Source organism: Rissa tridactyla, chromosome 4, assembly GCF_028500815.1.
Source record: "Rissa tridactyla isolate bRisTri1 chromosome 4, bRisTri1.patW.cur.20221130, whole genome shotgun sequence".
NCBI classification, from domain to species: Eukaryota; Metazoa; Chordata; class Aves; order Charadriiformes; family Laridae; genus Rissa; species Rissa tridactyla.
This window is the reverse complement of record NC_071469.1, coordinates 44,872,146-44,895,799: the sequence shown is the minus strand read 5'-3', so window position 1 is coordinate 44,895,799 and position 23,654 is coordinate 44,872,146. Positions and strand designations below refer to the sequence as shown.

Below are 23,654 nucleotides of genomic sequence, written 5' to 3'. Positions count from 1 at the left end.
ATGTTGGGTGGGGTAAGCAGTTACAAAATTAGGGAGAGCAAATTTAGAGCCAGATCTAATACAAAGAGGCTGTTATGCTGTGGTATAAAGCCACTTCAGGCTAAAATAATTGTAAGAGGGTTTGGCCGGTTGCATTTCCACTGATCTGCCTTAGAGAACACATGAGAGTAAACACTTCCTCCTGTGAACTAGCATATCACGCACACACGAGTAGGTGTTCTATGTTTTGTCTGGTCAGCTGTGATTCATAGAAGTCATTCCCTGTGTTTTGAGAGATAAGGCCTGATTGTGTCTCAAATGGCTGAGTCCTGGCACCATTACTCAGCTGTGACGGCTGTCAGCACTGAGAGCTTCTTCAGCCAACCCATCCACTTGCTGCTCCAGCTAATAACCCTGTCTCTGACCAGACCCTCACTCAGACTCAGCCCTCATGATATGGTTTCCACAGAAATGTCTGCCTGGGATCCCAGCTCATACTCTGACTCTGCGTTGTCCGTCTGGTAGTGGACTACTTTCTTTCCCTCTTGTTTTCCTTTGCCTTATGGACTGCCAGCACAGTGGCCTCTGTCTGCTGGTAGTGCTACCTCTTCTAGGCGCACATATGCTGAATGCTGCTGGCTGGAACTGCAGAATGAAAAATGAAGCTGGTAGCTGCGCTTCTTATGGTTATTCAGCTTCTTTGCCAGTCACCCCTGGAGTGTACCTGCTGTGAATCATGCTTTCTTCACAAGAAGCTGTTCCCTCACTGCCTGCTCTGGTCATTTCACAGGGGAGTTTGGGTCAGTTCGAGAGGCACTACTGAAGCTAGATGATGGCTCTTTCCAGAAAGTGGCAGTGAAGATGCTGAAAGGTAAGTGGAAGCAGGGCTACCTGAAGTACTTAAGAGAAGAGAGCTTGGAAAGATGAAATACTAACTGTCCTGTTCTCCAGCAGACGTCCTCTGATGCTCTTTACTCCTCTCTGAACTTCCCACTCAGCCACTCTACCCATGTTGTCTCCCATCCGTTTCATGTCAGTCTTTTTGTAGTAGAAGCTCTTCAGGGAAGGACCTGTACCACCTTAGTTGCTTGTACAGCACCTAGCGTGTGGCGAGTGCAACCAAAACCAAGGCATAGCTACAGCTTCTTCTGTGTATAGAGGATCTTGTTCTGTTGCTTGATTTAACACAGCACTACATCATATGGCATAGACAGCTCAGACAGGTCTGCTTTGTCCTAATAATTCAGCAGTAAAAGACGGTATTCCTCCAAGCGTATATCCTAGAATAAACAGAAGAGTGTTTGGGCTGAATGCAGTGACAAGCTAACTCATCTCAGTCAGGCGTATTTGACTAAGTAGTCTAACTCCCTTCTGATTTGTTATTTGATGAGTGTACATAACCAGGGCAATTAACACGTTCATCAGACAGAAGTCTGTAACAAGAAAAGCAATTAATAGATAGGTATAAGTCAAAGCAAGTATGTACATATATATATGTGTATATATATGTTAACCTATGTTATTTCATGCCTGTTGCCTGCAAGGCAAAAATTAACTCTGACACTTAAAGCAGTGTCACACTCACTTATCTCTGGAGCTGTTTGCCTGACACAGAATACCAGCTTTTGATAAATATACTAGTACCATTTTAGCGTAAATCACATCATTTTATCCAGTTTCAACAATAATTCTAATCAGTTTGCAAGCTTTTGTGTAGTCAGACCATCTACCTTCAGGCGTGTAACTTGGGAACTCTCTGTCACCCTCCAGAGGCACCTTCCTTACTGCATTCACTGTAAAAAGGGAATCTACTTTTATCTTCTGAATCATATTTAAATTACTTGCCTAAAGCAGATAATGTGAATACTCCCCTACAGGTCTAAGTCTGATCTTGTAGCAGGACCGGAGGACTCCTGCTAAATTCAGCAGCAGCAGAGGGGATAGTAGACCACTGGGCTAATTCTTGATTATGTTGACAAACTTCCATAAATCTGGAGTAATAGCGATGAGAAATAATTTACTCCAAATTTATGCTGATTTATGTCACTGCTGAATTTGGTCCAAGCTCTCCAGTGCTGTGGTTATTTAAGAAATCTTAGCTCTTGCACCTTAGAAGACTCAATCATGCTACAACACATAAAAGCATTGATATTCCATGCCGTCCTTGTCAGAGATGATATGGGGTCTGCTGTGCCAGCCAGGGGCTACAGGCCATCTCCTCAGGTTCAACATTTTCTTTAATTTTGTGTGTCCCCACCCCGACATTGTGGTTTAGGTCCTTTTAGCTAATTAATTCTTACATCTTTAAGCCACACATGATTTCCATGGCTTCCAAGGAAAGTTGTTAATGAGAAAAGAGCTTGCTAATCAGCAGGTCTTTGCCAAGAACCAATTTACCAGATGTCCCTGATGTGCGCTTACTGCTGCCCATCCCAGGAGAAAGGCTCAGGCTCTGCTTTGTTGTAAACTGGCTCATCTAGCTGTAGGTCTGAGAGGATGTGCTGTGCCACAAAGAACAAGCTTCTGATAATCATTATCTGCAAAGCCCCTTGGAGCCACGCACAAAGGAAGAAAACTTACATTGGCTTTTTTCCAGCGGACATCTTTACCTCAACTGACATTGAGGAGTTCCTGCGAGAGGCTGCATGTATGAAGGAGTTTGACCACCCGCATGTCACTAAACTGATCGGTAAGCCAGCACTGCTGCTTGTGGAGCTGCAGAGCACCTCCCGTTCCTGCACAGTCCCACACAGCCTCACATACGCACCCCCACTGCTGTCCAACAGCAGTGTTAGTGCCGCCACCTCTGTGCTGTCTGGAGTCGTGTGTATATCAGCATTGCTCCTCCCCAGGCCTAGAGGGAGTTGGAGTGTGTGTAAGCGCTCACAACACTTGCCCTTATACACCGGTAATAAGCATTTCTTATTTAAGCCGTTTATTTGGTTCTTGCAAATCGTACATGGAGAGTGTGGCTGGCTGAGAAATGTCTAAACTGCTGTGAAATGCAGACAGGTGGGTTGGTAGGCAAATAGAGTGAAAGGAGATTGTGCCTTTTTGAAGTACTGTGTAGGAACTAAGACATTAATGGGTGGGCATTAATGGAACATGGGCAATTTCTAGAATGTGGAGGTTGCTCTGCAGACCCTGGGGTTTGTGGCTGTCTGGTCTGGAGTGATCCTGGAAACATTTATAGCCAGTCCTGCAAGTAGAGCTGAGCACCACTGGGCACTTAGTGCTGCCTCTGAAGTAAACAGGGTTAGAGGTGCCTTAACTCCTCCTGGCATGAAGCCACACAATGGAACTTGGAGCATGGAACCTACCCACCAAAAGTGCATGTTCTCCTCCAAATGTGTAAGAGAAAGACACAGCAGCCTGTAAAACTCCCCTTGGGACTAATCTGTTTGCTAAAACCCCTTTGCTGTGTGTGTCCTCATTAGGAGTCAGTCTACGGAGCCGTCCCAAGGGCCGTCTCCCAATTCCCATGGTGATCCTGCCCTTCATGAAGCATGGAGACCTTCATGCTTTTCTGCTGATGTCGCGGATTGGGGAAAACCCTTTTGTAAGTCTGTCACGGAATCACGGAATTTTTCAGAGTTGGAAGAGACCTCTAGAGATCATCTAGTCCAACTCCCCTGCTAAAGCAGGATCGCCTAGAGCACATCACTCAGGACTGCATCCAGGCGGGTCTTGAAAGTCTCCAGAGAAGGGGACTCCACAACTCCCTGGGCAGCCTGTTCCAGTGCTCTGGCACCCTCACCGTAAAGAAGTTTTGCTGTAGAATTCCTTCTGGGAGGGTATGGATTTTCAGAGAATGTACTCGGGTTAGTTTGGTGTTGGTCTCACAAAGGTGTTGGCAGATGACCAGATTTTGATACCAGAGGAAGTTATTGGATGTGATGTTGACATATTTAATTCCATGCATGTTGAGGACCAACTTGTCCATTCCTTTCTCTCTATATCCCCCAACCCTGCTCAGTAATCTAGCAGCAAATCTTGACGTTTGCCATACACGCTTGAAAGCTTCCAGGAACAGGACTTAAACTGTAATTTCTTTCAGAATTTGCCTGTTCAGACACTCCTCAAGTTCATGATTGACATTGCCAGTGGGATGGAGTACTTGAGCTCAAAAAATTTCATACACAGGGACCTTGCAGCTCGGAACTGCATGTAAGTGACCCGTGAGTTTTTTGGGGAAAGAAAGAGGGTGAGAGAGGGATGAGAAGCCTTTCACGTGACAGAAGTGGGGAGGGATCTTGTCTGAGAATGCTGATCCTTGCATTTAAGTGACAATGGGCACAGGGGAGCCATGCCCATGAGGGTGGGGGTGTGTGGTCGTGGTGGTGCTGGTGGCAGGGAGCAACTCTTAATGTCCCACTGAGCTTCCAAATCAACACTATTTATAAGGAACTTTTCCATCATTGGTCTGCACATGTATTTGCATAGGGTTGATTACAATATGTGTTTGTAATTAGTCACTCTAATGGCTGCGTGTCAGCATGGGCTATTTGTTCTGCAATATAATGTAACCACCAGGAGAGAATGGGTTTGGCTGTGTTAGGATAAAGGAACTTTCACTGTAGCCTGAAATCTGTATTTCTTATATCTATTTTGAGGACTTGATTATCACAATATAAGAAATGCAGAATTTCCCTAAAAGTTTGTGACGAATGGCTTATGTGGAGAATGCCTTTAGAAATAATTGCATGGTGAACACATTGTATGATATTCCACATTGCTGTTCTTGTCCCGAAACTGCCTTGCCTGCTTTGAAGGGAAGAAAAATCCTTTTTTTATCCTTTTCCCTCGGCTTCTTCACTGAGAATGGAGTAAGGAACAACTCATTCTGGCAGACAGAACTCTGCCTCTGAACAAAACCACAACAACCAGTAAAATTTGCAATGAGACACAGATTTCTAAAGGCATTTGAATGTCCAGATGTACAGGCAGGACCCTGACAGTCATAATGAAAAATGATGGGTTAGCCTGCTTTGACATTTATGAGAAATCCATACTGATTTCCTATTTTTAAACATGTAAAAAAGTACAGACCTCCTTCAGAGCAAGCTGAATGTCTATTTCATCATGTCTTCTGGGAGAGGCAGGGAGTCCTTTATGAGACCTTGGAAGCATGAAGTCTTTTTGGGCTTTACTTGCACTATCTACCAACGTGTCTGGGTTTAAGTGGGTGACAGAGAAATTCAGACCATTAACCAGGTCTGGAGAGAAGATCTTGCAGATCTAGTCTGAGCAGTCTAGGCAAGCATGTATGTTTTTTGGTTGCCTCTACAGGGTGTAGGCCTTAGTGGTAGCAGATGTCCTCTATTTATCTTGGAAACTGCAGAAAGTATCTGAGTTCACTTTGGCTGACAGAGTAGACCATCTGAGCATGGCTATTTCCTTACTTTCTTAGTCCTAATTATCTCCCTATTAGTCTCAAGGAACTGACTTGAGACCACTAAACTATTTCACATTGGTCATCAAGTAGATGAAGTCATTATCCCTCTGGGCAATACTTGGTGAACGATATACTTCAGTTCCCATGCCAGACAGTCCTGGATGTACCTCTTTTTTGCCTGAGGTAGACAGTAAATCTTTTCTCAGTCATTAAAACTTTCCCTTAGGTTGGATGAGAACATGAACGTGAGTGTTGCAGACTTCGGGCTTTCTAAGAAAATCTACAGTGGAGACTACTACCGTCAGGGCTGTGCTTCCAAGCTGCCAGTGAAGTGGCTTGCTCTGGAAAGTCTGGCGGATAATCTGTACACAACACACAGTGATGTGGTGAGTTTTGCTTTGGTGCGTTTGGGCACCAACTGTATTCCTGCTGAACTGGAGGAATCCTGTATTCATGGGGGTGGGAAAAAGCCCTGTTGACGGGAAAGGGAGCTTGCCTTGTGTTTGAAGGACAGTGCTACCTCTGCCTCGGGTGCTGTCAGAACTCAAGACTAAAAATATGTGCAAGTTGTTTATGGCAGAAGATATGAACCCTTTTCCTCTGGTCCTTTGGTCCTTCATTTTTCAGTGCTTATCCCCATCCCCTCCTTCACCTTTCCCGTTCTCCTCTTCCTTTCTCTCTGTTTTGTGCAGTCTCTTCTTTCTTTTACTCTTTCTCCTTTTTCTTCTGTGTGACAATTTGAAGGTGACATTTGAAATGCATGTAACCCACACACTCATGTACAAGTGAAGTGTCCTACAGAAGGCATTGGTGGAGCTTCATAGATTCTGAATGTCAGTGTTTAGACACTCCTCTCCATAATTTCACCCATGGGGAGTGAAGCTAAACCCATTCATCTGAAATTTTTGCTTCCTTTCCCTTTGTGTTTTTTTTTGTTTTGTGGGGGTTTTTTCTGATACCTTCTCCCCTCTTCCTTGCTGCCTTTTGACCTGATTTCACACTAGTTTTGTCCTTCAGGCCTATGGACTTGCCTTCCCAGTTATCCATGTCACAGTGTCCCTGAAGAGAGCACCAAGAGTGCCTTGTAACTTGGCTGCTGTGTTGCCCAGTGATTGCTGTAACCATCATAGACAGTGTTTAATGATTGGCGATCGCTAGTTCAGACGTATTACAGTATTACAGTATTATTACAGTAATATTACAGTAATATTACATATTACACTGGACAGGGTTTTGCTTATGAAAATAATTATTTTTTGCACCTAACAAACCTTGCAGTTTAGTTTAAGTGTAGAAGTACGACTGATGCAGTGTAGAGCACAAATGAACGTGAGCCATTGCCCTGCTTATTGGCTAAATTCCTTGCCCTGCTTATGGGTTAAATTCTTCTTTTGTTTGTGCCTGTACATTTCCAGGAACTCAGAATCTGTCTCAATGAATTAAGAAGCTGATTTGTGAGCCCCAAACCAAAATCTTCTTGTAGCTGGGAACCACAAAACTGATACTGCATACCTTGAAGAACCATGAGTAGGAGATGCTTGGGGGAGGCCTGCAGGTGGAAGACAGCAGTAGCTTCCAAATCTTCACCTGCTCCACTGCAGGATGGGGCCAGGCAGGGCCTTCAGCTGTCTTCAAAGATGATGTGTCAGGATCAGCAGCATGTGATGGGTCGTTTCTTTCTTTTCTAGCTAGAGTTTGGATAGTTCTTGCATCACTGCTGCTCATGTAACAGTGGTACTCCCTGGACTGGGAGGGTCGGCACAGTCTGAGCATACTGAAACCCCACCCCAGCGATCAGGGAACTGTCTGTTCAGTTTTTCTGTGTGCTGTTCCCTTTTAGTGGGCGTTTGGGGTGACCATGTGGGAGATTGTGACCCGAGGGCAAACCCCTTATGCTGGCATTGAGAATGCAGAAATCTACAACTACCTCATCAGCGGGAACAGGCTGAAGCAGCCGCCGGAGTGCCTGGAAGATGTGTGAGTATTTCCTCGCCCTGCTGACATGTGATTCCTTGAGAACTTTGGCTCATTGGAAGGAAACAGGGGCAGCTGGCTGGGATGCTGATCTGAATCTATCCACTTCCCAGTACGCAGAGGCATTCACTAGAAAGTCTCTGGGTTAGCTACCAGATACTCTTTGCTGGCAGAGCTCCCTGGAACCTGTGGTAGCTACATGAGCAGCTAACTTGGCTCAAGGGTTTGAACAGTGTCAACATTAGCAGCCCTTGCCTTTGTGGAAACTATAGCCGTGTTTCCAGAAACTCACTGCTCCCTAGCTTCTCAGGCCAGCGTCTGAGAAAAGAGATGAGTTTCGTGGCACACCCTGAAGGCTGAATAGAAAAGCAATCTAGCAAGACTACAAGGAAACTGGATTGCAGAGACACTGTCCTGCATACGTCTTTCAAAGTTGGGCCCAGTTTTCAAAATTGTATCTGCTACTCTCACAGAAATAGCAGGATGAAAGAGAAGAGGGCAGACAGGAGGATCTAAAGTTCTGTAGATCAATGTCCCACCTTAAATTACAGGTGGAAACAAATCTTGCAGATACTGGTTTCAGAGATCTTCAGACTTGCAGGAAGTACTCGGGTAGACCAATGGGGAGCAGGCAGCCACATGCTGCAGCCTGTGCTTCTGCCTTAGTCCTGCAGCCAAGGGAGCATTCTTGGCCAGCAGGTTACGTGAAATGGTTGCTCAGGAGCCCTTGATCCACGGATGGCAACTGGAGTTTCCTGGAATCCACACGTGGGGCTGCGGTCCCTCAGGGAGTGTCACTATAACTTCTCCCAGCATAAAAGCTTGCCTAGTCCAGAAAAGGTGAAATCATTTCACTGAGTGCCCAAGCAAGTCTCTTTTCTCAGCGTCCTGCCCAAAGCAAGACATAACTATGAGCATTGATTTATTGCCCTTTTCAAGACATTCCTTGCGTGTGAAATGGACAACGTGAGGTCCTCTCTCCTCCCTCTTCCCTCTTGCTGTAATGGTGGATTATTTCATGTGGTTTCCTTTCTCCAGCCTTTTTTCCACATAGGGAATAATCTGTACGCGTGTTATTAAAGCTGTAGATTTTAGCTTCTCAGCAGTTTGTTGTAATTGTTCTACCACTGCTTAAATTCATTGTATGTCTGCATCTTGACTGCTGTGAGTGGCTTTTGTTCCAAGTTGTGAAGTTTGTGGACATACGATGTTAGAGGTGCCAAAAGTAGAAAAGAGATTCAAAAAAGCTGCTAGGCATTGAAGAAAAATCCATCAAAAACTACTAAAAAGGTACAACCTCCATTTCAAGAGGCGTTTGAGCTACAGGTTATTGAGACCTGAGAGAATACACCATAAAGATCTCGCTACATGCTCACCCTCAGCTTGTGTGCTTTCCCCAAGCATCTGCCACTGGCCACTGTCAGAGGCAGGGTACTGGGGCAGTTGAACTTTTGGGCTGATTCCATACAGCCAGTAGTTTTCTACTTTTCTTTCAAATGAATTTCTGCTGTTTGCCAGCGAGGATAAAAGAATTGGTGCCACAGGATAGGAAGTTTCTATTTTACCTGGAGCATTTAGAGTTATTTCTACTGTTTGTGAGGGACCTAAATCAGGATTAAGACAACTGAACCGTAGAAGCTTTCTGTAGAACTACTGTGAGATCAAAAACAGTCTTGTAAAGCTGACAGCAAGCAAGGGACACAAAGTAAAATAAAAGCCATCATTAAATGCTCTTTTTCCCAGTAAAGGCCATATCGGATTTTTTCCATTTACAAGTTTAACTGAGGTTCGTTTGTCTGCGGTGTTTTTCAGTGCCAGTACTGTGCTTTGTTCCTGTTCCCTGCAGAACTGGCAACAATAACGCCATAGGAATGCAGCTGCCAGTCTTGTGGGTGATGCACAAAGAGGAGGAGGACAATGGCTCTGGCCGCGCTCCAGCCCAGTGGGCTCCGGCGGGAGGCCAGCCAGCACAGGCGCTGAGCAGCAAAGGCGGCCGCAGAGGGAGCAGAGCTCCTTGCCCCTTGCCTGAGCGCAGGCCATCGGAGCCAGCGGCATCTCCTCATGCTGGCCCTCAGGCAACCAGAGTTGAGGTGGCTGGCATTTGACTGCAAGAGAAACGCTGCAGGACGGGGCCTGAGGCTGGTAATGGCACCGAACATGTCTTCTGCGTAGGGGTGGTGCCTTTGTAGTAGAAAGGCCATTTCAGCATCCCTCGTCCAGCAGTGAAGCTGCTGTCCATTCCTCCACAGCCCTCTGAACAAACCCACTGTGCCTTTTTCCAGTCCCGCTGGCAACCTGTCGGGCAGCAACAGCGGCACACCTCCATTACGCTGGGAGCACTGAGTTAACACGTTGTGAAAAAAGAATATTCAAAGAATATTCTGGAAATAACTTGCACCTCCCTCAGCTGGATCTCTGTTTTCTTTTTTCCTGTGTTTTATCTGCTCTTGAACTAGAATTTGGAGGGATGGCTTCAGCCGCAGCAGAGGTTGTCAGGATGCTTTTTGTGAATAAATTCATAAGCTATTACTAAGTGGTGTCACACTCACGGTCCTATACTAGCTCTCCAGGGACAGTGGAATGAGGTTTTTACCAAGAATTTCAGCATCCTTTGACAGGGCTTTTGGGTTTTTTGTTACTGTCTAAATAATGATTTTGACAAAAAAGAATGCCTTTGAAAATGGGAAGGAACAAGGAATTAGATCCATAATGCCTGCCCACGTGCTGTCACCTGTGCAAGGCCAAAGCCGATAGGTTTTAAGGAAAGCGTCTGTGCTTTCTAAGCTACACTGCACGGAGCCCCTGTTCGGAGGTGCAGGGGGTGGCGGCTCTGCTTCTCAGTGCTCTCGTCTCCCTCTATTTTGCAGCTACGATCTCATGTGCAGATGTTGGCATCCGGAGCCCAAGCTGCGCCCCAGCTTCGCAGTGCTCCGCTCTCAGCTGGAAATGATTCGGGGGAGGATGTCTGCACTCTCTTCCAGTCAAGATCCTCTCTATGTCAACATTGGAAAGGACAAAGAGGCGTCTGCGAGTGACCCTGCCCTGCACGCCTCCTTTGGAAACATGGACGGTGAAGAGACTGTTGCTGGGGCAGCTGCTGCTGTCACAAGTGACTATCGCTACATCATGAGCCCCTTGTGCCTTGGAGATGATGCTGAGGGTGAAAGGCATCCAGATGGGCAAGAAGGGGAGGACAAAAGCCTTCTGTATGAGCTGGAGACAGGAGAGAAAAGTTGTTAGCCTGTACATAGCAGTGACACTCTGCTTCCCTGGGACGGGATGTGTGCAGCCACAGTGCCGTGTCGCCTGGGGCTCTGATGCCGGATCTGGAATGGCGTTGAACAGCACTGGCCAGAGCTCTTGGGCAGCTTTTGTTGCTTTCACCACCTGTGTGGGCTGCAGTGGCGGACGGCTTGGAAGGACCACAACTCCAAAAATCCCTTGGATTTGGGGGAGGGGGACAGCAGGGTTACAGGTTGATGGCATCCTGCTGAAAGGAGTTCAAAGCTAAGGTGGGCGGTCAGAGTCTATGCTCTGCTCCTTCTCACTGACTGCTGGAGCAGAGCTGAATACACCTTCTGTTCAGTCCGTGCTCGCTCTTGTGTAGATGTTGTCTTCAATCCTGGCTGCGTGACTTCGGGACTGGTACCTCTGAAAACACTAGTGGGTATTTACACTGTCATTCAGGACAAGAGGGCAAAATTCCCCTTGTGTTCACTCAGCAGTACTGCCTAGACTTGTTGCCTACCTCAGTGGTTCTCAAACTGATCTGCAGATCTACCCAGAACTGAATTGAACATCTGGCTTATTTCATGCAGTGACAGTTGCTGCTTCCTCAGTTCGGGGCTCTTTTAAGAGTTTCAGACATTTTGATAAGCGATGAAATTAGAAAAAAATGAAAATCCAGAATCCCTCTTCACCCCACATACCTCCTTTATGTCTTTCTTTTTCTTCTGTTTGATGCCAATTCAGGCCTGACCAGACTTGCAGCTGGCATTAAAATGCGAAGGGAGGGAGAGCAGCTGGCATGTGTGAGGACAGAATCCAACTTCAAAGGCATGGAAAGGAAACAGTGTAGAGAGGACTTAACAGCAGTACGGGGAAACAGTGCTCATTAATGCTAAATGCTGCCCTCCAGGAGAGGAAGGAGACAGCTTAGCTACAGAATGGCAGACTTGCTTCAGTTTCAGCAGGAGCAGGATTCAGCATTTGCTTTAAAATAGGATTCGTTTAATCTTTCTCTTTAACAGTCCTATGACTTTTTCAGGTAACCAAGTGCTGTAGCTGCTGCAGTGCAGGTGTGAAATCGGTTTTGGGAAGGTGTGTGTGTGTGTTGGGGGGAAGGGATCAGTTGGGAGATCTCTTTCTGAAGAGAGAGTCCTCATGATGAAAAAGCTTGAGAACCACTGGCCTTCCTATTTAGGAGGTCTTCTGGCATGCTATAAAAGCCACATCAGAACATAGACTAGTATCACTGCAGCCTTCCAGACAGGGCAAAATGAATGGTTTTGCCCTTTGGGTTTTGTTTTGTTTTCCAATCAGCATGTCTGACTCACTATAACTGCAAGCGCTTGTGTGGTTTTTAATAATTTAATATTTTACTGTAAATCAGCATTTGTTTTGTGCAGTGGTTCCCAGCAAGGAAGTGCAGTTACATCTTACTCTACTTATCCTAAATATTTGCTAGATCTTAATTTCTTTTATTTCCAGCGCCCTGAAAACTCGGCAGTATCACAAGACTTAGGATTCCACATTGCTCTTTCTCAGAAACAAATTCCACAAATGTCATCCTTTGCTGAGTTGGCAAAGGTGGGACCAATAAGTCAAATGAGATTGCAGACTTGATATCAGAACACTCCACCGTGCGATGCCCAGTATGTGCGTATTGTAAGTTTTGGGGCTAACTACAAAATTCAGGTCCGGTTTCAGCCCTTAATGAGGACACTTTCTAGGGAAGGGGAATTTCAGCCCGGGGCGTGGGCATGGGTCCTTTCTGTAAAGTTTCCTACTGAACAGTGATGTCCTACAGACATCTCTCAAAGTTCAGTGCAGTTTCTCAGTTGCAGATACAAACTGCACCATCTTATACCCCAGGCAGTACAGAGTTTTCATTTAGCTGGAATGCTGTAAATGCAGGTGAGAAGATAACACCTAACAAAGGGTAACAAAAACCTGTGCGGTGCACGTTTGCAGTGAGGGCAGAAGGCTATGCGCCCTGCAGCTGCCTGGGAAGCGCAGATGTACATACAGACTCTAACTTTGGGAAGCATGTCTTTAGTTTTTATGCATTTTTTAATAATAAAACATGTACTGTGTCTGAGTCCCAGCCTCTTATCTGTGGCGGAGTTTGTGACCATGCTCGCTTACTGAGTGGGGTCATAGCGAATCTGTCAGCCCCAGATGAAAGACGTCTTTCTCCCTTCACCAAACATCACAAGCACGATTAAGCTACTTCTTGGAGGCAGAGAACATGTGTAGCTTCCCCTGGCTGCAGTTACTCTGCATTGCTCCAGCCTTGAGACTCTGAAGGCCGAAATCTGATGGGCACGGGCCGGTGGTTCCGCAGAGACAGGCTCTGCAGCCACCACTGCGCGGGAGCCTGGGGAGGCGCCCTTACTGGGACGTGCTGCATCCTACCTGGGAGACCAAAACCTCTGCATCAGTTCTTCTCTGAAAGCTGTTGCCTTCACCCATCCAACTGCTGGCAGTGCTCTCTATGGAAGAGAGGTTTGGAGGCGGTGGGTAAAATTCAGCTGCTGAGTCAAATGTTCCAAGCACAACATAAAAGAGCCCCTGGATTTCCAGCTCACAGAGAAGAAAAGGTGTACCTCGCTTTATTCTTCATCAGCAAACAGCATGTTGCACGCCCTCTGCCTGCCAGCTCACACAGAGAGGAAGAGTGATGGTAATCGGTACAAGCATTCACCCCCCCATCTGCAATGCAGGAAAAACGACTTCCGAAGCACGAAGTGACTGATTTAGTTAATATTTTAAGGTTCCATTGCCCAGTGATGTCCCTTGGATCTGGTTCCAACGATGATTTAATCCTTTCGCATGCAAGCCTGGTCAGACCAGGCTGTGTTGTGGGTGGGAGAAGTGACACCAGAAGAAGAGCTAGTGAGAAAAGAGGGAGGGAAGGAGATTTTAAAATGGGGACAGATGGGCCGAGCTGTGAAGACAGCAAACGAGGGAGTCGAAAAGCAGAGATGGGGAATTTTGTATAAGAAATCCCAGCACAGAGAAAGCATTGCCCCAGCTGGGACCAGGCAGGGGTCCAGGGTGGGGGCTGGCTTTGTGTTTTGGTAAAGGATGAGATGCTCTGGTCCAGCCCGAGTGCCCTGCAGTGTGTTGCTCCTAAATCATAAAGAGTCTGTACGTGGCTGGCCTGGCTCTGCCTCCACTTGGCGACAGCACTGTGACCCTGACCCCAGGGAAACATTAGCCTAACAGTTCTGATCTAGGCACAGTCTGGCACATTGGATTCCTAACTAAACCAAACATTTCCCCCACAACCACTTTTCTTTTGTTTTACACTGCCCCAGGAGAACAGTGCAGTCCCTCCCATCCTCCCGAGCGGCAGCCCCATCCCCTGCGGTGGGACAGCCAAGGGGCACTGCACGTCTCTGCCGAAACAACCTCTGTCCCACACTGGTAAGCTTGACCACACTCCTCCATCCACACCTTCCTGAGGATGGGACAGGGTCTCCTTTCTAACGCAGGCTGAAGCCACTCAGGGCAGTTACCAGCTCAGTCGTCAGACAGCGTGACCCCATGGTGCTTCACAAGGGTACGGCAGAAGCTCGCAGCACCGTCTGTGAAACGTAGGGGTAGTTAATGCGTGAGGGGAGATGCCCCAGTCAGCTCCAGGGTCAGGGCTGACTGATGGGCCCTAGACTGCGGGCTCTGCTGGCAGCTCAGCCTGCAGATATGGGGATGCTCCAGCCCAATCCGATACCTGGGCAGCGTGGGGAATAGCAAGCTCAGTGCTGGCAGCTCAGCAGGTGCCTGCAGTGCATGGATGCGCCTCGGAGCTAATGCACACCGACCCTGGGACCTGCCACCTTCCTTCTTGACCTGTGTTTTGAGGGAAGCCTTGACTCACTAAAAACCCTCCATGAAGTCAAATGCAATTAATTTTGAGTAAAAGTTTGAGCCTGGCTGACCAGAGAAAGGAACAATATTTGCAGGTACATATTTTTCTGATCCACGTTCTGTTTTGCTGGCAGTATTCATTTTCCCCTAACGCTCAGACAGCCACCAGTTTTTGCAAATTTCTGTATTTTTTACCAGGGATTTCTGTGAGGCAGCCTCATACACAGTCCTAATTTTATACCGATTTGTTATTTAGCACCAATTATGCTCCCTTAAAATAGCAAGTTGTTCTATGAACACTTGGAGCGAAGGAAGCCTGGTCTCCTGTGGATTTGCATCCCACGGGTGGTTGCAAGCACCGGGTGAAGCTTGCCCCTAGTTAAGGTACTTACAAGAGCTTTTCCCTTGGTGGAGTCTCTGGTGTCCAAAACAAAGTCACTGCATTTCCATCTGTGGTGAAGGTACCGATGTGGCACTAATAGGGTCTGCCACACACAGCCTGTTTTCAGAAAACTTGTAGGAACTTAATTATCCTGCAGACCTCAATCTTGCCATCGCATTTGGCTGAAATGAAGCAGTGGATTCAAAAGCTATTAGGGCCAACACGTGCAGCTGGTGATCAGAAAGCCTTGTTACCATGGGAAACCGAGCTAAAAATCAATTAGTCCAAGAACAGAAAAGACTGACGGACATGGTTTTTGATTGCATTTGCTCTGTCATATAAAAGGAACTCGGCGTCAGTATGAATCAGACCTCAGTCACTGCACTGAGGTCTAGTGACAAAACAAAGATGATCGACTCCTTGCTTACTAATTACTCCATGGATCCTCCAGCTCGAGGCACGCCAAGCCAATTCATTTCTAAATGTGGGTAGGCTGGGGAAACGGCACATCTTTTGGTCATGTTGACAATAGGACCAAAATTAGGAGCTGGGTGTTTCAGCGGTTGTTGGCTCCCACCGAGCCCAGTTTGCCAGGCGGGCGCTCCGATGAGCCACCAGTCGCAGCTTGGAAAGTATCTAAACAGCTTTTGTTTCCTCCAGTTTCTCTTCACTGGCTTAAAATAGAACTGAAAGAAACATTTGACCTCAGGAAATGGACAGCACTTGTTGATTTAAGATTTGTTGAGTTCAGTAGGGATTTATGGGACTGGACTAGTTTCCAGAAGAGTCCTTATAGGAGCTGGCTCTTGCCAGCCTGCAGCGTGAGGAAGCAGGAATTCCTGAAAAGGAAAGAGGGTTTGCACACATAAATGATCTAATTGGGAATATAAGGTATTGCACTATATGCTGGTAAACACGTTGCCAGTAAAGGTGACAAAATGGGGGAGCTGAGAGAAATGGTGGGGCATGGGAGAGAAGCACGCTCTGTACACTGCAACGTGGCAATTAGTGCAGCAAATTCAGAAGGTGGCTGCTTTCTTAGTTAAATATATAAGACAACGATCCTGGCTGCTACCCTGTCATTACCCGAGCTGCGTGGGAGACTGCTGCTGCCTCTTTACTTCTGCTCCGCCAATGAATGCCTCTGCAACAGCCGCTTTTGCTTGTGCGGCACGGCACGGGTGTTAGCTGGAGCAGAGCGCCCTTTGGTCACTCGCTGCTGCCTCTCCTTGTTTCTTCTTATTAAATTACCTTAAAATAAGCTAAAAAAACCAAGGTTCACGTTGCTAGATGATCTAAGGCAGCATGCCTCCGCTAACAACAGGTAAGGTTCAGACTTAATTAATATATTTCCTGGTATTATTTGTCTACGTTATCCCTCCTCTTGCACAAAGATACACAAAGAGAAGCAGGAGCAGAAATATTTTGCAGGCTTGTGGCTGGGCGTACGAGGCGGGACTGAGCTTTAACAGCCCTTCAGTGACCATGAACCTTGCACCCGAGCTGCAGGGTGTGAGGGCAAAGGAAGATGCAGACTTGGGGGTTACGCACGGGACCCAAACTGCACCCCGGAACGAAGCAGGCCCTTAGCTGTTTCCAGAACCCACGGTACTAAAAAACCCTGTGTCAAATTCCAACTTCAAGGCTTGTCATTTACTCAGCAGTCAGCTGGGGCAGTTTAAGAGCCCTTTCCCCAGTATATGTTAGCTCCCCCTCTTCTGGAGTTGGGGATCCCGGCAGCTGGGGCCGGCTGTGCCGGCACTGCTGAAGGTAGGGAAGACAGCAGAGGATGCACAGAAAAGGATGAAGCACAGGCACGTGTTTCTACCAGCACTGCTGTGGGGGTGGAAATCTCCGGCAGAGCAAACAGCCGGTGACTTCTCACACTCCCTCCCCCCAGTCTGATTCACTCCAGTTTGTCTGCCAACACTCCCGGTTACGCCAAGGCGCTTTCATTGAAGCTGATACGCTGGGCTGTACCTGAGGCAACGATTGGGCTCGCTTATGTGAAATATTTCCCATATTTTCCACCTATTGATGAAATCTCTCTGGGTCACCACTGAAATTGCTCAGGGCTGCTGCCCTGCCAGCAGGCCAACTTTTTCTGCAGACATCATCAGGCAAGGGTCCAAATGAGAGGAGCTGAACCTATTTATAGCAGAAAATAACATGGCTCGGTATTTCTCCTTTTTCTCTCTTAATATACTCTGGGAAATACTGCCAGTCTGCTGAGCTCTGCAAGCTGTAGGTAGGGGGTACAGCTGCAGTGCTGTAACTGAAGGCAATAGTTGGCCCACGGGGACTTTATTTGGGGATTTATACTCTTGCATTTGACCCTCGTTGTGTCAGTGGAGCAGACCTTATCCCAGAGGCCTCCTGCACCACGGGCCTGACTTGCCCATTGCTGATACTGGTGTAAATCAGTGAGAAAGACACTGAGATCATCGAAGGTTGGTTCCCTAGCAAGAAAACAACACAACTGAGAGAAGGACATAGTCTGTAATCTGGAAATGCACCCAGCCTGCCTTTATACCGTGCCCTGACCTCTCCTGGGTAAGGACGAGTTGCTGGGACGACATCAGTTTTCCTCCTTGTGCTTGTTCAGCTGCTGAAGTGTTATTTAGCACCGCTGAGCCCTGATGCTGATCCCATGGCAGGGGCAATGCGCAGCAGTTCACGGAAGTCCAGGGGATGATGCCGTCACAAGGCTGGCAGGAGTTCAACATCGTGCTTTACAGCTTGCCTGTTTCTAGACTAATTTCTATTGGCATCAGAAATCTGTGAATGTCGAAAATCTGCATTTGCCTTCGTTCCAGGAAGGCTCTAAACTTTCATGAGAAAAAATTAATGGATTTATTTTCTCAGTAAACATCTTACAAATGGTCTGGGCAACAGAGCATCACTGACAGTGAGCTTGGCAAATAAAGAAAAAAAAGTGTTCTTAGCTCAACATTAGTGCAAATGTGGGAAAAATCCTAAAGAAGACAAGGCTTTCTGTGGTCTGTCTTCCTATGCATTAGCAGGGTGAGGTGTATCTCTGTCTCCCCCACAGCTCTCTTTTCCTGGACCTGCTATTGCAGGTGGAAGCAAGGTGCTGCCTTGTTTTCACCAGGTATGGTGGAAGGGCACAACACACCTTTCCCTTGGTGCAGATGAACCCACAGACAATGGCAATTGTCTGGTTTCTTCCCACTTGAGCTTTTGCTTGCAGGGAGGATGCTGGAAACAGGAGCTGAGCTGGCTGTGCAGGCGTTGGCTGCGGGATCCCTCCTGACATGCACAGAAAAGCCCCAAGGCAGCCTGAAGTGGGCAAGGTTTTACCCTGAGGATGTTGGGGATCAAATTCAGATTTGGCCCCACAGGGCTGGCTGCAGAGGGCTGGCCAGGGAGCTGGCATCGGCTGCTTCAGCAGAGAGCTGGGAAAGCTCAGAGAGGGCAGCGGAGATACCTCTCTGGACACAGAGAGATAATGTGCCTGTGGGGGACATTTTCCCCTCTGCAGTGTGATGTTTGCGTCTCTCAGAAACGCCGGGCTCCTCTCCTACAGCAGGAATCGTAGCTGCTCTAGGGGCTCATCTGAGAGTAGACTTTGCCCTCGTTCTTAAAATCCCTCACATTTCATTGTTTACATTCCCCAGAAATGTGCCCATAAAGGCGGTTGAACATGGGCCCTTCAGAAAGCTGAAGACATTCATTAAACGACCTGCAGGCCTGTAGGAGAAACCCTTCACCATTCACCAGAAAGCCCTGTTTCCCCCACAGCTCTCCTTCCAGCCCGCCCTCCTGCCTGTCTGGCCACGAAATCCTATTTTGCATCCTGCAAACCAATTTCAATACCTCCCCTTGGCCACATTCTCCTTCATGTCCCTGCCCCGACTTGGGTAGAGAGCTGCCATCACCACCAATGGCAGCCCCTGAGCCCCGGCAGCATCTCCACCCACGAGGATGCTGTGCGTGCCCGGCTGGAACCTTCCCCTTGCTGACCAATTCAAGACCTTTGCCACCATGCCACGGAACTGTGCTGGGGGTCTGAGGTGGCAGGCACGCTCCCCCAGCTGGCCTCCGTGCTCTACTCTGCTTAGCAGTTTTGCTGGTGAACAGTGAAGAGTAATCCTGCTTATGTTTCTGAATATATATTTTAACGTGAGTCAGCCGTTGAGAGAGAGTAGCAGATTGCTAAGAGAGAGAAAATTCTGGTCTCTGGCTCCACACAGTCTGAGAGTTGGGAGATTTTCTTGGCCAGACTTTTCCTTCTGCTCAGTTACACCTATTGACTCCTGCAAAACTACAGGAAGCAACTGAAATGAGAGTTCGGCCACAAACTATTAATTTTTGCTTTGCATTGACATTCGGCGTGCAAAACCTGATGAGATTTCCGGATGTACAGTTGTGAAGCCAACAGTGAAACTGGCTTGGGAGAGATGCAGAAACGCCTTTGACGAGTGCCAGCTCTCAGTTCGTCCAGAGTTTGTTGCATGTTTGCTCCCTAGGACGCTTATGCAGTTTTGTGATGTGGTTATGTTGTTTATCGGCAGCATCTATGGGGAAAGTGCTTTGTGTACTTGATGGCTGCCTTCTCTGTGCCATTTTGTAATTTCTCTGGATGCATTTCAGTGAAACGCGTAACGTGAAGACTGGCTTTAACTGGATGCTTTAGCATGTCCTTGCTTTGGATAAGGATGCTGCTTTCATAGGGAATGTCCTGGTGGTCCCTCCTCACCATGTACTGCAGGCTTTTGGCTGAAGCCCCCCTGGGAGATGGGCTGTGGGAATGCACCTACTGCCCACAGGCTGCCTGAGGGCCACCAGTTCCCAGGCCTGGAGAGGAGATGAACTGAAGCAATCGTTCCCGCCACAAATGGGTGCAGCACAAGCGGCAGGTTGCTCTTGCCAACTCTTTTGGTCTGTGAATATGCTCTGGCTGCACTACTCATGGATGCAGCCCTGGCTTTTGAGCAAGTTTCCTTGCCTCGGGTGAGACGGTGAGGGCTGGTGCTCTGCTGCCTGGTGTCTGAGCTGTCTCTGGGTTACGTGCCTGCCTCAGGAGCTTTATTTTGCCTTTGCATCAGCCTCTGAGGTAGGACATGGGTGGCAGCCGAGCAGGCAGATGCTTAGGGCAGTGAGTTGTTTAGGGTAGCAAGATTGCCCGTCCGTCCTGCGGCTTAGCTCTTCCCCGGGCAGTGCTGATGAGGCTGGGAGACAGGGGAGGGGAGAGGGTGCCCCCACGCACAAGGGGGATGGCTGATGCCTTGGGCTCCCCCCGCCTGCTGTTGGCCACTCACACACCCTTGGGGAGGGCAAAAATTTTGCAAATGTGCAGGAGCCTCTAGATAGCCCGCAATCGTCTGAAGATGGTTTCCAACCCATCCAGCAAACTTGGTGCTCTCTCTGCTTCCCCTCTGAGGGGTGCCCCAGCCCCTGGCACCTGCCCCTTCCCTATTCCCTTCTCCTCTCTCTCCCTTTTCCTTCCTCCCTGTTACCCCTGGGAAGGCCTCCCGCTTTGGGGAAGGGCCAAAGCCTTGGCCCCAGCGTGCTGGCAGGTGGCAGCCCGGGCTGTGAGGGTCCCTTGCAGGAGAGACGAGCTGTGCCTGCTTCATGCCCCCTTGCACCAATGGAGAGGCTGCAGAGCAAGGATACAGTCTGTCTTTTAGTGCCATTTAGATTTTTTAAGATCATTTGTGGCTCTCAAAGCCGCTTTAAATGAGGATATTGCAGCACAAGAACTACTGGCTCCGCATATCTGAGAAATCATCAGCACTTCCAGCTTACAAGGAACTAATTCTGGGAGCCAGCCAGAGGCTTTGGCGCTTAAGGGAAGGTCAGCCGGGAGCGCTGAAATCAGGTGCCTCAAAACCGCAGCTGCTTTTGCACCGGTGCCGACAGATGCCTGTACGGGGTTTTGCAGCTGGTGCTTTCTGCCGGGTCTCCAAGGCAGCCCCCTGTTCGTTTGGATCAAGAGCAACCAGCCTTTGGGTCCCCGCGGTGTCCCCTCCCTTGGGGACCTGTGTCCCACGGAGAAACCCCGGGCACACCTCCTGCCCCTCTCCCCGGGGGGGGGGTGTCCCTAACCGAGCCGGGGCTGCCGAACCAGCCTCCCTCCGCAGTGTTTTTCAGGAAAGGCTTATCCCCACCCCCCTGCCCCTATTTATTAAAAGGTCTCGGATTTATGCGGCTGCGATAACGATCTGCCCCCGGGGAGCTGCGCCCGCATCCTCCTTCCCGGCAGCTTTCGTGGGAGGAAGGTTTAACCCCTCACTCCCGGAGTGTCCTGGTTTGTCGCCCATTGCAGCAGGGAAGGGGCAGCACAAAGCGGGGTGTTTTCAGTGGTTTTTTCCCCTTTAGGGAAGGGTTTGTTAAGCTGCGATCCCTTCAAAAGGGGAAAAGAAAAGAAAAAGACCGGGCTCGGCAAGGCTTATCGCAGCAGAAGAGCCAAAGCTCTTCGCAGCTGGGAGGAACAGTAAGGCTGGAAGAGCAGCTCCGGGTTGTTTTCTCTTCCCTCAGGGAGGGATGATCTTGAGCCAGATCCCAAAGGTACCTTGTGCCCATTAGGAACTGGCCCACAGCAAGAAAGCCAAGTCCAAGGGTCTCACCACAGATGCATCCCCAGGAGGTTTCTGCTTTAAATAAGCACCACGCCAGGAGGGAACTGCAGAGAGACGAGGCAGCCAGCAGCTCCCCTCCTTTGGGTGCTGCGGCACAACTCCTCTCTGTGGAAAGACAGAGGCTGAGGGGCTGAAGTGCGGTTCTGTCTTCTTCAGGCTGGGGAGGGCAACAGTTTGGGAATTCACAGGTCATGACTGTCCCCGGTCCCTGTGGAGGCAAGCTGGGATGGGAAGACCCCTGCGGAGAAGAGGACTTGGCCATTTTCCAGTCTTTTGCAAAAGAGAAAGCAGGAGCCCAGCCTCAGCGGCGCAGGCTCTCGTGTGCGCAGAGATGGAGGGGTGTCTTCACCACGTCAGGAAGACGTAAGAAGGAAGGCCGCTGGGGCGAGCAGCCTGGAGACTTCCAGTGAGCGGCTGGTGGGCTTTATTACATTGGTGAAACTAAGCCAACAATACAGCGAGGGGCAGGCCGTCTACTTTGCCTGCCGTTTTTCCTTGCAGAATTATTTAAGAAAATCTGGACAGGATTTCCTCCTAACCTCACCTCTCCGGTCCCAGCGGCTGATCCCTGCCCTCTGGCTTTGGAAAGAAGAGCCTTTCTTGCCGTAGAATGACAGTGCTGCCTTGGCAGCTCTGGTGACAGGTATAAAGGGAAGGTTCAGGCTTAAATCGTGACGATGATGCACAACAGCAGCGGCTCCGAGTGTAACCAAGACAACTGATCTTTTTTAAAACTTTGCCCGATAAAAACAACATTAGGGAACTCTCAGAAAGAAACCACCACCGGTGAACCCTTTCCCTGTATTCAGAAAAGAGAGTCCTTATTTGGGATGCAAAATTGACACTAGAAAGCTTAGTAAATGCCAGCTTCACAATTATCTCAGCAATCTTTATCTGGCTCCCATGTGCGTAATGCTGATTTCATGAAAAATTCACACATTATTTTCTTCACATGATCCTGACTCATTCGTTGCCCAGGAAGTTGCATCCTTAGTTCTGACATTTTGCAGACTTTGAGTGATTGATTAAAGCATTTAAATAACATACTTCAAACATAAGGGTGGTGGTTGTTGTTAAATGTAATTATTGTTGTTTAAATGTAATTATTTTTACATTATGACTAATTATAAATGGATATTATTAATGGGAGAACAAAATTTGTTTATCGGGGTTTGAATTCTGCAGTCATCAGGAATAAACACACCAGGTAATGAGTTTGGCAATAAAATGCCAGCCTTAGGCATAGACCAGATTTAGCACCGCCCTTTCTCTTTGTATCACACTTCCTTCCTCCCACGAGTTCAGCCCACTCAAAACCTGTATAATTTCTTCCTAGAAAAGGATGTGCCTGTTTCTGCTCAGTTTTCACAAGCATATGCCTTTATTTCCTAAATATGTTCCTCGGTGGGAACTCTCCTAATGGATTTACAGGCCGATTTTATCACCCTTACTGGGATGGGTGGGAATGGAAGAGTGGAAGAAGCTGGGGTTTGATTTCGAGTGAAGGGGAGGAGGCCCGCGGCGAGCGGGAAAGCAGAGAGAAGTGGGATAGTGAGGGAAGGGGAACCTCTGGCTGAGCTGATGATGTGGAAGAGCAGCGCGGTCCCTGGAAGAACAGGTACTGCTCTTCCCCCACTTTGCCCCTTTAAAGGTTTTATTCAGAAAGGAAAGGAGTGGGAAGAGGAGGAATATTCTTTTTCTCACTTATTTAAGCTCCCTGAATCTCTAACGAACTCCAGCTTCCCAATACTCAGCTTTCAAAAAAACCTCGATGCGCCAACAAGCAGAAGATTGTTCGTAGGTGAAAAAAAAGAAGCAGAGGGAAAGAGCAGCAAAGAATTTTTCTGCAAAACCTCACCACCTTATTTGGGCATCTCTGCTTCAAATTACGCGCACATTTTCAAAATTAAGGTTTTCAAATCTGACTTGCATAGGAACTCCTTCAGCAAAGAAGCTGTGAGATCTGCCTCTCTTGGATAAAGATGGGTTTTCCACTAAGAGACCAAAATACCAATTTTTTTTTTTTTTAAGCCGTATCACACTGTTGGCTCATTTCTCTGATATTCACAGAGGTGAATCCATCAGGTTTCCTTCAAAACTGCTCCGGTCAAAATGTCTTTTTCCCCTGAGAAATAAATACCAATGACCTACTTCTCCTGTACGTGTTATCTTTCATTTGTCCAGAGCTCCAGCATTTTTGATTGCCTTTGTGTTATTTCTGTGTTCTTTC

The 23,654-nt window shown here is 48.0% G+C and overlaps 1 protein-coding gene across 3 annotated transcripts in view; it reads left to right on the top strand.

Annotated features, from left to right (window-relative positions):
• The window catches only part of TYRO3 (TYRO3 protein tyrosine kinase), a 45,099-nt gene extending 32,430 nt beyond the window's left edge, over positions 1-12,669 (top strand). For all 3 annotated transcript variants that reach the window (XM_054200835.1, XM_054200832.1, XM_054200833.1), the window contains 7 exons: positions 770-850; positions 2,576-2,668; positions 3,417-3,538; positions 4,037-4,146; positions 5,601-5,760; positions 7,215-7,351; positions 10,216-12,669. In XM_054200835.1, the coding sequence (XP_054056810.1) occupies positions 770-850; positions 2,576-2,668; positions 3,417-3,538; positions 4,037-4,146; positions 5,601-5,760; positions 7,215-7,351; positions 10,216-10,588 (1,076 nt within the window). In that variant the 3' untranslated portion in view covers positions 10,589-12,669. The remainder of the gene's footprint in view (positions 1-769; positions 851-2,575; positions 2,669-3,416; positions 3,539-4,036; positions 4,147-5,600; positions 5,761-7,214; positions 7,352-10,215) is intronic.
• Positions 12,670-23,654: the final 10,985 nt, after the last annotated feature.